Source organism: Hyperolius riggenbachi, chromosome 9, assembly GCF_040937935.1.
Source record: "Hyperolius riggenbachi isolate aHypRig1 chromosome 9, aHypRig1.pri, whole genome shotgun sequence".
In the NCBI taxonomy this organism is placed as follows: domain Eukaryota; kingdom Metazoa; phylum Chordata; class Amphibia; order Anura; family Hyperoliidae; genus Hyperolius; species Hyperolius riggenbachi.
The window spans coordinates 158174842-158188783 of NC_090654.1; the positions used below are offsets into that span (position 1 = coordinate 158174842).

Genomic DNA, 13942 nt, shown 5'->3' on the forward strand with positions numbered 1-13942 from the left:
TATAGCGTTGTTTATTGTAATTGTTTATAGCGTTGTTTACTGTTTCTTGTTTACAGTTGTCCCCTCATTATTGCCTGATGAAGTGGGCGTTGCCTGTGAAACGCATTGCATCTTTGGGGTACCATATAATAAATGTATTTGCTATTTTTCAGACAGTATTTCGTGTCTGCTTTCTGGAGGTTAGTCCACCACTTCCTCCAAGCAAATTTTAAAGTTTTTATCCAATCTTATCCTGCTGGCGCCTCTGTTTCTCATATAACTACACTGTGTCCACCCCTGGTGGAGGGGTGACCTACCCCCTTGTCTTCCTGTCTACAGAGAGCGACTTCTTAACCCTGAGTGAGGACAGGTTTAATCTCCTCACCTGCCTATACTGTGGTTGCCTGAGCGGTAACCCATGTTTGTGAGTATATCTTTTCTCACTGATCATTTACCCTTTGTTTTCAACATACTACACCATATCGGGCTCTTGGTTCTCCCTAATTTTACACACACACAGGAAGTGCAGGGATGGGACGCAGAGACAAAGGGGATTTATTATAGAGAATAATAGCCATGTCTTTATAAGGTAGTTTATTCATCATTTTGATGGTTTACCGATACCGCAACAAAGGCCGCTGAATCAAAAGTGGAGCAGTTAACCAGAGCTACAAGTTAGATATTAGCTGGCAAATTAAACAAATATTGCTATTTGTTGGTGGAGCATAGCTGCATTTTTTTCTCCTTTCTTTATAAAACTTGTTGACCATTTATTTACTGCCCATTCATAGCTATAAAGGGTCAGCTGGATAGCGTACTAGTAAGGCTGTTGCTTTTGACCAGAGTTAAAATTCCGGCTCAAGGCAGTACGTGAAACAGTAAGGAGTCCTTGGGCAAGGCTCCCTAATGATCCTGGTCATTTGTGAAGAGCACCTCAAGTGGCTGCAGCTCTGGCGCTTTAAGTCCACCAGAAGAAAAGCGCAGTATAAATGTTCTGTGTCTTGTCTTGTCTTTCTCTTGTCTATTTCATTATGATTCACTGACATGAGACCTTTGTAAAAGACCCACCAAAATTTCTGCCATGGTATTAAAGTTAACCAGAACTTGAAAGGCAGTAAATAGTCAACAGAACTATAATTATCCTACATAATAAACCCTCTGTGTCTCTGCGTCCTGTCCGTGTGTGTGTCCCTGCGTTTGCGCTACTGCGCATGTGCCGCAGGGACAGCCTGGGACAGGAGCAGGACGGGCCAGGGGGCCGGATGGGTGTGGGTGCATGTGCACAGTCGGCGGGTACACATGCGCGCAGTAATGTGGACGCGCACATGTGGCGGCGACGACAGGCCTAGAGCCCGTTTTAAAACAGGCTAAGGTCAAAGTTGAATTATAAAGCTCCAACATATTTTATGGCACTTTACAAAGTAAGAAATAAACATGGGGTACAAAATAATACAGATAATGGTATACACCAATATATAAAATACAGAGTTTGGTAATTACAGTGACTTGGTGAATATGAATAAATGTGTGACACATTCCAAGACACAAAAGGGCGATAGAGCTCTGCCCTTGCAAGCTTACAATCTAAAGGAATGGGAGGGGGAGGGCGGGACAAGAGGTGGGGTGGTATACAATATTCATACCTAGAGGCAGTGTGTTAGAAGCTCTACTTGCAGGTCTTGTTTGGTTCCTATGATTTTCTATGAATAACCAGCTCTGTTCTTTTGTCCAAATCTTTATTTTCTGAAGCATTTTTATACATTTTCAACTAGCATTAACATTTTGCCAGTATTATCTTGTATAATATTCAAAAGGAAGTTTAATAAATATAAGTGAATGTTACCAGTAATAATTAGGGCAGTTTTCCACTAGGAATCATAATTGCAATTGTGATGCTATGTGACCGCAATGCGTGGTGTACCAAACGCACGTGATGGCAACATGATTACCATGAGGTATAACATGTGTCATGGTGCTATTGCCTTTACAATAAGAGATAGAAAAAACCTGTGGGAGAGGTTTTTCAATTGCTGAATTACAAGAAAATACTATCAACAAAATTGCAAACGTATAAAAAAATTTCAGCAGGACCGACGTTTGTGATCTGGTAAAATTACATTATTGCTTTGCTCTGGTTGGCAAACCTCTTTTCTGGGTGTGGGTGTTAGTACTCCCCAGTCTAAAGGTGGCCACACACACCATACAATTTTTTAAATATCTGTTCAATTTAAGAATTGCAATCAATTTTTTCTGACTGACTGTAACATTTCAAAAATGTGACCAATGTACCACACACCTATGTTACATTTTTCCCCAATTTTGATAAAAATGATTGGAAACTCTGACAAAATTGCTAGGGTGTGTATATTGATAAACTGACAATCTAACACACACCATACAATTTTTAGAAAGATTGAAGAAAAATATCTGGCATTCCGGATCGATAAAAATCGAAGAAAACGGGAAATCCGATCGGATTTTTCAGTCGAATGAAAAAAAAACTTTCAGTTTTTTCGGGAGATACGATCGTTTTTATCGAATTACCATAAAATCGGATCATTTTATTGTATCGTGTGTGGCCACCTTTAGACCTATTCATTTGTGTTTGCCGTTGTACAGAAGTTATGACTAAGGACCAGGTTGGGTGAAATATGTCAGCCGTTTGTAACTGTGGTCACTCATTGGACATGACCTTTAATAAATATTTAGGTACTTATCAGTTAGCCGGGCGCATCCTGCAGGTGGCGCTGTTGTTGCTAATTTCATTCATACTTACTTCACGTAGTAGTGTGTGAATGGAAGCGCCGCAGGTGGCGCTAATTACATTTCTAATGAACGTAACAATACAGTGTAAATATAAACTAATGCATTGTGTTTGAAGTGGCCGGAAACTGTCACTTAATGGAATTAAAATGAAGGCGGCGGCAATGTAACAGATGAAGCCGCCGGCTTCGTCTATTGTTCTTCTCCCCCTTTGCCCTCTTCCAGCTGGGGGGGACACGCATGTCCCCCCACAGTTGTTTGTCGCAAGCAAACAAGCAGGATTCCCTGCCGTGACGAACGACTCTGGGGGGACACGCATGTCCTCGCAGGCTGCCAGCATTGTATAGAAGCGAGAGGGCAAAGGGGGAGAAGAACAGACGAAGCCGGCGGCTTCATTTTAATTCCATTAAGTGACAGTTTCCAGCCACTTCAAACACAATGTATTAGTTTACGTTTACACTGTATTGTTACGTTCACTAGAAATGTAATTCGCGCCACCTGCGGCGGTACCATTCACACACTACTACGTGAAGTATGTATGAATGAAATTAGCAAAAACAGCGCCACCTGCCGGATGCGCCCAGCTAACGGATAAGTACCAATATTTCCTATGCTTGGCATCATGCGGATCTTCTTTTCCTTCGTAGGTAAAAATCAGGTCCCATCACATTGCACTAATAAACCTTCTTGTACAAGTTTCATTAGTAAGTACATGTGCACTTGGGCACTTTTTTCAACCCAAATAACTATGTAACTATGTCCTTACACTTTTGATCCGCCAGCGAACAGGAATTGATCGGAAAATTCTGCTAGTGGAAAACAACTATAATTGTAGGTAAAGTGAGGTAGCGAAGTGTACCTGGATTCAAAAAACATTTTGAGATAGATTCCAAAGACAGAGTCTTGACGTTACAGTAGCATTTATACATTTTCAGTTACTTGCGTTTCCAGGTTCCAATAACCAGTTGCAGGCAGTATATGATTTTTTTCTTTCTGTTGTAGAAATGGAAATTGACCACATATAGCTAAAAAGCTGAAAAATACAAGAGTGGTTCAATATATAGGTTATTTTGATAGTTTCTATGAATGTGTGACTTGTTTTTAATGGATTGGCTACTGTAGTTGATTTGTGTACTACCTGCTTACATGTTGCTGGGTTTTTTGGTTCTAGGTGTGAATATAAAGAGACAGAAGGTTGAGAGGGAACCATGGCTGAAAGTGGCAGTGGAACAAGTGGTTCTTCCTCTATGGGAGGAGTTGCAGATGTGGCATCCTTACCCCCTGGAGATCCCCAACTTATTGCTTTAATTGTCGATCAGCTAAAGAGCCAAGGCTTGTTTGATGTGTTCCGAAGAGATTGCTTGGCAGATGTTGACACCAAACCAGCATACCAAAACCTGCGGCAAAAAGTGGACAACTTTGTTTCTACCCACTTGGACAAACAGGAGTGGAATGCAGGAATGAACAAGAACCAACTCCGCAATGGGCTGAGACAAAGCGTAGTTCAGTCAGGGATGCTAGAAGCTGGAGTGGACAGAATTATTTCACAGGTGGTAGATCCTAAACTCAATCACATATTCCGACCTCAGATAGAAAAAGCTGTCCATGAATATTTAGAGTCTCAGAATAAAGAGGAAGTTGCGCCAGCTCCACCACCACCTCCACCTCCTCCAGAACCTGAAGACCAGGATCCATCCATACCATCTCAAAGTGTCTCTTAGAAGACAATCTGTAGTTGAAATATCTAAGGCTTGCATCTGTGATGCTAATAAGCTATAGATGAAGTTAGTGATGTGCTTGAACAGCATGTGCTAATAGGAAGAACTGGAATAAAAATGAATGAGGTTGACCAGAAGATGTTCTTTGGTAGTCTCAGTGAAGTATTTGTCACTGTTTTATTTAGTTTGAATTTAGCAGGACAGGGTTTAACAGTTAAAAAAAAAATAAAAAAAAAATTCTGCTAGATCATGAAGGGCATTTGTAGATTTTTTTTTTTGTTCTTTCTTTTTTTTTTTGCATGAGACAAATTTTGACTATAATGTAAAAAGGGCTTTAGAAAATCTGAATTTAGAGTAATGCCATATGCTTGTGTAATGTTTGACTTCCTGCACTGTTAGCTGAATGTACAAGTGTCGCTACATCAGACTACCAAGCTATGCTCAGCCTGCATTTTTGTGTGTGTTATGTATTGCATTGAATTTTGAATGAACAAGCAAATAAAAATCATGTTTTTGTAAATTTTTGTCATGTAATTTGTTTGCTTGCATTGTTTATGTCGTACACTTCAACCCTCTCAGTACCAAACATCTCTGGCACCTTAAGAACCAGAGATGCTTTTTCACAGAATTTGTTCTGTGATCACTGAGATGTGAGCACGCTCCTGACCAGTGTATGGAGCACAACTGTAACTAGGACAGCTGAGTGAGCGAGCTGCAGCGGTGTCAGAAACCATGTGGCGGCAAGTAGTTGAAATCTACTCCTTGGCAGGGATAACTGGAAATAAGCAGGGCATGGAATTCAACTACCTTGGTCTGAAAAAGGTTAAAGGATACTCAAGCTTAATAGTGAGGGTGTATATGAGGCCATACATAGGGGAAGTATTTATGCTGAGCCTTACCTTTGTTTCAGATTACACCCAGGATGCTCAGTTTCACTGCAGTAGCGCGCGTGTCTTTAGTATGTAGCCAACCCTTACCCTGGAGGTAGTATCTCTGCACATGCACAGTCTGTCAATTCTGAATGCTGTGACCCTGGTCTCCATTCTCACATGACATCGGTGCGTACACTCCTGTCACATACAATTTCACACGAGAACAGAGACTGTGGTCGCAGCATTCAGAATTGACAGCATGCACATGCACAGAGCTACTACCTCTGGGTCAAAGGTTAGCGGTTTACTATGGTCATGCCCGCTACCGCAGCAAAACTGAGTACCATAGGTAAGGTTCAGCATACATGCCCTTACCTATGTGTAATCTAACTTCCACCCTCACTTTTCAGCTTGAGTAACCTTCAAAAAAGCTGAATTGACTTAAGGTCTAAATATATAGGCAAAGTCCGGTTGCAAATGTTAAAACCTACAATCTTAGAGCTTTCTGACAAAATTTTAGCCTACAGCAGTAGAATTATGTGCTGTATGAAATTACCAGTGTCTGAGCTTCTGGCTTGAAAGGGATTTATTTAACATTAGCCAATTAAAGAGAACCCGAGGTGTGTTTAAAGAATGTTATCTGCATACAGAGGCTGGATCTGCCTATACAGCCCAGCCTCTGTTGCTATCCCAAACCCCACTAAGGTCCCCTTGCACTCTGCAATCCCTCATATATCACAGCCGTGCTGTGAGGCTGTGTTTACATCTGTAGTGTCAGTCTCAGCTGCTCCCCCGCCTCCTGCATAGCTCCGGTCCCTGCCCCCGTCCCTTTCCTCCAATCAGCAGGGAGGGAAGGGATGCAGGCGGGGACTGGAGTTCTGCAGGAGGCGCTGAGAGCAGCAGACTGACACTATAGAGATAAACACAGCCAGCTCTGACAAGCTATTTGTCAGCAGCGTGGCTGTGATTTATGAGGGATTGCAGAGTGCAGGGGGACCTTAGGGGGGTTTGGGATATCAACAGAGGCTGGGCTGTATAGGCAGATCCAGCCTCTGTATGCAGATAATATTCTTCAAACCCACCTCGGGTTCTCTTTAAGGACCTACTGCACATTTTAAACGATTCTACTACTTTGTGCTAAAACATGGAAGAAACTTGTGCCTGGAGTTTGGCTGTAAAGTGAACCCGAGGTGAGAATGATATAAAGGCTGCCATATTTATTTCCTTTTAAGCAATATCAGTTGCCTAGCAGTCCTGCTGATCCTCTGCCTCTAATACTTTCAGCCATAGACCCTGAACAAGCATGCAGCAGATTGTTTTTAGTTTAAATCGGACACTACTGCGGCAAGTAGATCACCAGGGTTGCCGGCCAACTCGTATAAAAGGAAATAAATATGGCAGCCTCCATATCACTCTTGCCTCGGGTTCACTTTAAGGCCGGTTTCACACTGCAACATTGGAGAGCGATGCCAGGATCGCATTGCACCGCAACACAAAAACAGCCTTCGGGGATTTCCGCATTAATGCACGGTAATCCCTTTCTGATAGCCAAGCAGGAAGTGAGGCTCTTTAGCGCTCTCTTCCTGTGGTCGAAGAAATGAATTCCGCGGAAGTGTATTGACAATATACGCTTCCACACATGCACGCCATGACGCTACCGTGCAAATTTTGTAAACTATACGCTTTGCCATAGACATACATCCACATTACATTACAGACTTACAGCCGCACAAGTAGCCCAGCAACCTAGGAATGCGCTCACGTCGGGGATTGTGGTGAATACGCCACATCAGTCCGAAAGGCCCCATAGACTAACATTGGCGTAGCATTGACCTGCGGTAAAAGAGGCCAGTGTGCCGCGACAGTGTAAAAGTTCTAGTACAGGCCAAAATCAACCTACTATTGATGCATTTGTTTTAAATTTGTCATTCGTCCCAACACCTGTTTGTATCACACAATCACCAATGTAAAATTACCATACGTGCATTACAAGCTTCTGTCGCTTGTCTTCTATTTGAAAGTCGCTGATGCAGTTAATAGGAGATCATGTTTGCATGCTTTGCCCTACATTATGTAGAGAAACCATTCTTTTTTCTAAGAGCTTCAGAGAAGTCTCTGCCATGAGGTGACATGTTGAATTTCCAGTGACCAGTATTCGAGTGTGAGAGCGATAACACCATACTCCCCATTCACACTTCAGACCTTGGAACAATGTGTAACATGACCCTGGGGAAGGAAAATGTCTACTTGTGCAGAATTTTGAAATTCTTATCTTATGGGCGTACTCACTTTTGTTTCCAGTGGATTAGACATTAACCTCCTTAGCAGTAACTCTGAGTCGTGCTCGGCGTTGGAAATCTGCAGCTCAGAGAGATAACCCCGAGCCAGACTCGTGGTGACCACCGCGAGGTTAATGCAGAGCATAGCGTGCAGTGGGCATTTTTAACTCACCTCCCCAAGGATCCAGATGCTGACAGCCATTCTTCTTCCTGTCCTCAGAGGCTCTGGATCCCTCTGGTGAGATCACCGTCTGTCATCATGACGACAGCCAGTGATCTCACTATAGGGGTACAGTCCCACCCAGAGGATGGAGGGAGAACTGCAGCACTGGATCCCAGGGAGGTGAGTAAGTGCCGGGGTTGCTGCAGGCTTTCTGGCGGGCATGATTGTTTTGTTTTATCTAAAAGCATGCAAAAAAATTGCAACTCTTTTAGACGTTAAAAATCAGTGAATCACTGACTACTTTACATTGTATCAAAGTGTCATATATTCAGTGTTGCAAAAAATGTGAGGTATATTAACCATTTCAGCCCACGGGAATTTTTCACCTTATGGACGAGAGGAATTTTCACATTTCAGCGCTCCTCCCTTTCATTTCCCAATAACTTTATCAGTACTTCACAACAAAATGATCTATACCTTGTTTTTTCCACCACCAATTAGGCTTTCTTTGGGTGGTAAATTATGCTAAAAATTATTTTATTCTAAATGCATTATAAGGGGAAAAATAAGATAAAAAATGGAAACCATTCATTATTTCTCAGTTTTTAGCCATTATAGTTTTAAAATAATTCATGCTACTTAATTAAAATCCATACATTTTATTTGGCCATTTGTCCCGGTTATTGCAATGTTAAAATTATATCCCTAGTATTATGCATGGTGACAATATTTTATTTGGAAATAGTGCATTTTTTTCAGTTTTACATCCATCACTAATTTTTAGCCCATTATTTAATAAGATGCCATCTTGACATAGATATATTTTTTTTTAATTATTCCCTAAAGGTGTAGATGTAATTTTACTATTTGGCCACATGATGTCCCCGCTGAGCAAAATCCTATTAGCAGTGCCTGCGGGGATGTTAATGAATGGGAACTTTGTTCCCATTCATAAATTTAATGGTCGGGCGGCAGAAATCATGACGGGAGATAGTGCGGCGGCTCTAAGAATAACCACTGTTTTTAAAAAAAAAAAAATGTTTATTCTCTGCAGACGTGCGGATTGGGACGGGGACTTTTTGCCCCTGCAGCCAATGCTCCCGGCAACATCGAGATCGAGGGCATCTGCCCGTAGGATTGCCCGCACAGCAAATTGCTGGGACGTGACTAGAGCGTCCCTGAAGCTCTAGCAGCTGACATGGAGCTCACGTCCGCGGGACATAAATGTTTAAAAAGGAACTCCAGTGAAAATGACATGAAAAAAAGTGCTTATGTTTTACAATAATTATTTATTAATGATTTAGTCAGTGTTTGCTCATTGTATAATATTTCCTCTCCCTGATTTACATTCTGACATTTATCACATGGGGACATTTTTACTGCTGGCAGGTGATGTCTGTGGAAAGAGATGAATGATGCATTTTTGGCAGTTTGCAACAGCAATTATTTCCCACAGTGCAACAAGGTTCACAAAGTGTGATGTCAGCGCCCTGGTGTTGACATCATACTGTGGAAGGGGTTTCACCACAGTATCAGCCATACAGAGCTCCTTGATGATCCATTGAGAAAAGGAAAAAAAAATTCTAATGGGAATGGTGGTGGACCCAAATGTCGGTAGCTGCAGCAAATTGGATGCACAATGGTGATGAATGTGAACATCTTGCCAGATACTAAGACTGGGAACAGTGTATCAACTCAGAATACACTGTGAATGCAATGTTGTGCATCCGGCGTAGTGTGATCCTAGCATAATTTATAGAGGTACTGGATTCTTTTAATCAACTATTCCTCATTGCGCCCATTAAATCTCTTGATCTTAATGCGTGTTTTAACTATGAATGTCCGTACACTTATTAATTTCTCAGTTCTATCACTTTGATGTAATCTGCAGGGAACCTATTGCCTTCAACATGCCTGATCACTTACTTTTTAATCAAGTTTGGTCAGTTTATTGATGAAATGATCAAGCATTTTTAGAAAACTTACATTGAGCGGTAATGAAAGTAGTAGCAATGGACTGACTGCCACATAGGGTTTCACTGTAGCAAGCAGCACAACACTAGCTGTTTGAATGATTCTCAGTTGAAGTTGTGCTGAATTCTGAGTACACAAGGTGGTAGTATCAATCAACACTTGCAATATATACAACTGATCTGGAGAGGTTTGCCTGGTATGGCAAATATGTTAACAACCTCTGGCATATCTGTTGCATTTATATCTCGCTATGGGGGAATTCTCAGGGTTTTCTTTAATTTCATAAGTACTTACTAAACGGAAGTTGCTCAGTCCAATTACTTATGTACGCATTACCCAGAATGCCAGGGAGATTAAAGGGAATCTGAACTGAAAATAAACTTATGATATAATGAATTGTATGTTTCGTACAGCTAAGAAATAAATCATTAGCTGCATAGATATGAGTTTCATATTGTTTCCAGTACAGAAAGTGTTAAGAAACTTAACTTGTTATCTATGCAAAATAGCTTCTCTGAGCTCTCTGACTAATTTAGTCGGCTACAGGGCTATTTTCTGAAGCACTTCTACATCAAAGAAACAGTGAAAGACAACTGCAGATAATATTTTACTGCAGGGAAGTTCAAAGGGTCATTAGCTCTGCTCTGTAAGCTGCAAATATAAGAGAATGATGCAATGTTATAAAAAAAAACCTATATAACTGAAAATAAAAATGACTCTTTTCTTTGCTAATGATGTTCTATTAATTATCCTTACTACACATACAATTCAGTGTCACTTTTAAAGGAACCTGAGGTGTGAGACCTATGAAAGCTGGCAAATGTATTTCCTTTTAAACAATACCAGTTGCCTGGCAGTCCTGCTGATCTTTTTGGTCAGTAGTGTCTAAATCACACACCTGAAACAAGCATGCAGCTAATCTTTCAGATATGTCATAGACATCTGATCTACATGCTTGCTCAGGGTCTGTGACTTGAGGTGTCCATACATCAGACGACTTGGCGTCTTGGTTGAAAAGTACATGCCCGATCGACAATGTGTGCAATTTCAGGATGGAAATTGGTCACATTGTCAATCGTGCATGCCTCAAGATGTTGGGCCAACTTGCTTGATTGGGTGCGCGGCGGGAATAGCGTGCAATTTCGCTACGAAAACTCCGGTGCTGTCCCCCCCTAATGAAAAATGTCCTCCCGGTGCCCAGGGTAAAGTATACATTACCTGTCCGCAGGGCTGTGGAGTTGGTACAAAAATCTTCCAACTCCGACTCCTCAGTTTATGTAACCTCCGACTCTGGGTACCCAAAATGACTATTATTACAATTACAATTATTGAGTGGATATGTCTTCATTCTGAATATAAAATGTTTTCTTGTCTATTTTTTCATTACTGTTAAGTTCTTATCAATACTTTAGTAAACACTAACTGTGGGCTACTGATTAGTAATATCTTGATGTAAACAAACTGAGCTCGACAAAGCCGTCAGAGGAAAGAAGATTAGATTATATTACAGAGATAATACAGCCACTGTGCAACTAGCAAAGGCTGCAGTAAGACAGACCACATTAGAACAGGTGTAGGAACTTATAGGATAGAAGAAATAAGGCTGAACATTTTGTTACAGAGTCTCTTTAACTTTAGGATTGCCTGGTTTACTTCCGTATTACTTGTTTACCAGATAAAAATAAAAGTTTTTTTGATTTTATGCCCGACAGTTACTCTTTAAAACAACTTAAATCAGTTACGCAAGCATATTGCATTATTGGTCAGATCGTCCTCCCAACCCTACCTAAAATGTACCTGCAGGGAGTATATATTAATGAAGTAGAGATGGCCCCATGTATTAAGGTTACTCTACTTTACAGTCTTTTTTTATTGGTTTGTCCCTATTCAGTACAGTGGAGTGATCAAGCTGCAGGCGCACCTATTTGTCAGATAAGGGGACTAGCACTTGAACTGGAAGCAGTCCTTTCCACTACCCATGCCTTGATGTAAATTCTCAGCTGCTTTCCCATAGTCTAATGCCACAAGCAGATGTTGCGCTGACAGTTGGGTTTGACTGGAGCTTGACAAAAGGAATTATTATACCAATAAGGATGAACAGATCATGCTGGCTGTAAGTATCATGATATGGGGTCATGTATACTTTTTTTTTTTCTTCAAACAATTTAAGACCATGTATACTTTAAGGCTGATTTCACAGTAAGACGTTACAGGCGCACGTTAGTGCAGCCTGTAACGCAGCCCACCGCACAGCAATGAAAAATCATTGGGCTGTTCACTGTGCCCACGTTGCGTTACATTGTAACGCAGCATGTTCAAACAAAGTGCTGCATGCTGTGCGTTATACGTGGCTAAGCCGCGTTAGACTGTTTGCACATGCTCAGTAATGTTGGAGGAGGAGGTCTCCCCTCCTCCGCGGCCAGCCACATAGCTAATTAATATTCTCTGCACTCAGTGACTTGCAGTGTTTACTTCCTGGAGTGGCCGCTCTGTGCGGCGATTGGCTGGCGGGACCACGTGATGCGGATCACGTGGTCTCTGCATCGCATGGCACAAAAAAAGGCGCACCAAGAGCTGCATGACGCGGCTCTTTGTAGCGTCCTCCTACAACACCACCAGGCGTTGCGTTAGGGGCACGTTATGCGACCTAATACCTCCCCTAAAACGCAACGTCCTGGTGGGAAAGAAGCCTTAGTGCACCAACATTGTAAAGAAAATCTAAACACTAACCAATATGTATGGAATTAGTGCAGGATATATTTTAAACATTTTACTTACTACTAAAAACACTTTGGTCCCAATCAAATTTACTTTTTCTCCTATATTTTCTCCTAGGGGTTATTTCACATCTTATTAATAATAGAGTGCCCAAGCAGCTCGGAGTGACCCAAACTACTAGGAAATTACAGGGGACTAAAGGAGACTGAAAAGCCCTACTAAAAAGCAATGCTTGGTGTGATTTGCCTTCTTGAAACAGAAGGTACTTGTGAACGTCTGTGGTTACCCACAATGCACTGCTACTGAATATGCAAATGATCTCTTTATGCCCCTAGAGCCAGGCTTGCATTCAGAACCGCTAGTGTATAGCACGCCTATAGCTTCAAGCTTAAAGAGAGTCTGAAGCGAGAATAAATTTTGCTTCAGACCTCATAGATAGCAGGGGCATGTGTGCCCCTGCTAAAACGCCGCTATCTCGCGGCTTAACGGGGGTCCCTGATCCCCCAAATACCCTCGGTGCAGCGGGGGAGCGCTTCCTGGTTGGGGCAGGGCTAACCGCCGCAGCCCTGCCCCACGCGCGTCTGTCAGCGCGTATCTCCGCCTCTCCCCCGGCCCTCTCAGTCTTCCTTCACTGAGAGGGGCGGGGGAGAGGCGGCGATGCGCCGCTGATAGGCGCGACTGGAGGCAGGGCTACAGCTGTTAGCCCTGCCTCCAGGAAGAGTAAATTTACGACCAACGATTGCGGGGGTGGGTTTGGGGGTGAAGGGACCCCCGTTTAGCGGCGCAATAGCGGCGGTTTAGCAGGGGCACACGTGCCCCTGCTAGCTATCGGCTCTGAAGCGAGATTTATTCTCGCTTCAGAGTCTCTTTAAGCTCATAGCTTAAAGGAGTTATCAGGCGAAATTAAACAAAATAAGCACTACTTACCCGGGGCTTCCTCCAGCCCCAAGTTCCCAGCATGTCCCTCGCCGCAGCTCTGCACACAGCGATTCGCCGCAGCCTTTTTTTTTTCTAATTTTTGGCATTTTTTCAATTGCAGAGTGCTGAAAAGTTGTTTTAAACAGAAGATAAAAATGAACTCCTAGGAGAAAACTTGTGAATTGAAAAAGTGAATTGGATCAGGCCCACGCTGTGCTACTAAAGTAGTTTGCACATGGTGAACCAGAACTAGGAGTGTGCTAGGGGCTGAAAGAGATCAAAAAGCCTCCTTGCTAAAATGCTATGCAAAAAAGAAGTTTACCTTCTTAAAACAAGGTATTTGCGATTATTACTGGTTGGAGTGACCTCAGAGCTCACCCCAACCTGAATAATCACCAATACCTCCTGTTTTAAGAAGTAAAAGTTTTGTTTTCTTGTTCTTTGTAACCCAATCACTGAATATGTTGTAGACATGCCTCCGTCGAGTTCAGCATCTTATAACTTATTGCATCTGAGTACTGAGGAATGATGAGCTGCAAGGTTAGTACGCATCTTGAA

At 42.2% G+C, this 13942-nt stretch overlaps 2 protein-coding genes across 4 annotated transcripts in view; both read left to right on the forward strand.

Annotated features, from left to right (window-relative positions):
* Nucleotides 1–4980, forward strand: part of BOD1 (biorientation of chromosomes in cell division 1) — a 76778-nt gene extending 71798 nt beyond the window's left edge. For all 3 annotated transcript variants that reach the window (XM_068253620.1, XM_068253621.1, XM_068253622.1), the window contains one exon: nt 3914–4980. In XM_068253620.1, the coding sequence (XP_068109721.1) occupies nt 3951–4463 (513 nt within the window). In that variant the 5' untranslated portion in view covers nt 3914–3950 and the 3' untranslated portion in view covers nt 4464–4980. The remainder of the gene's footprint in view (nt 1–3913) is intronic.
* Nucleotides 1–13942, forward strand: part of PTPDC1 (protein tyrosine phosphatase domain containing 1) — a 310105-nt gene that overhangs the window by 71788 nt on the left and 224375 nt on the right. The gene's annotated exons all lie outside the window — the stretch shown is intronic.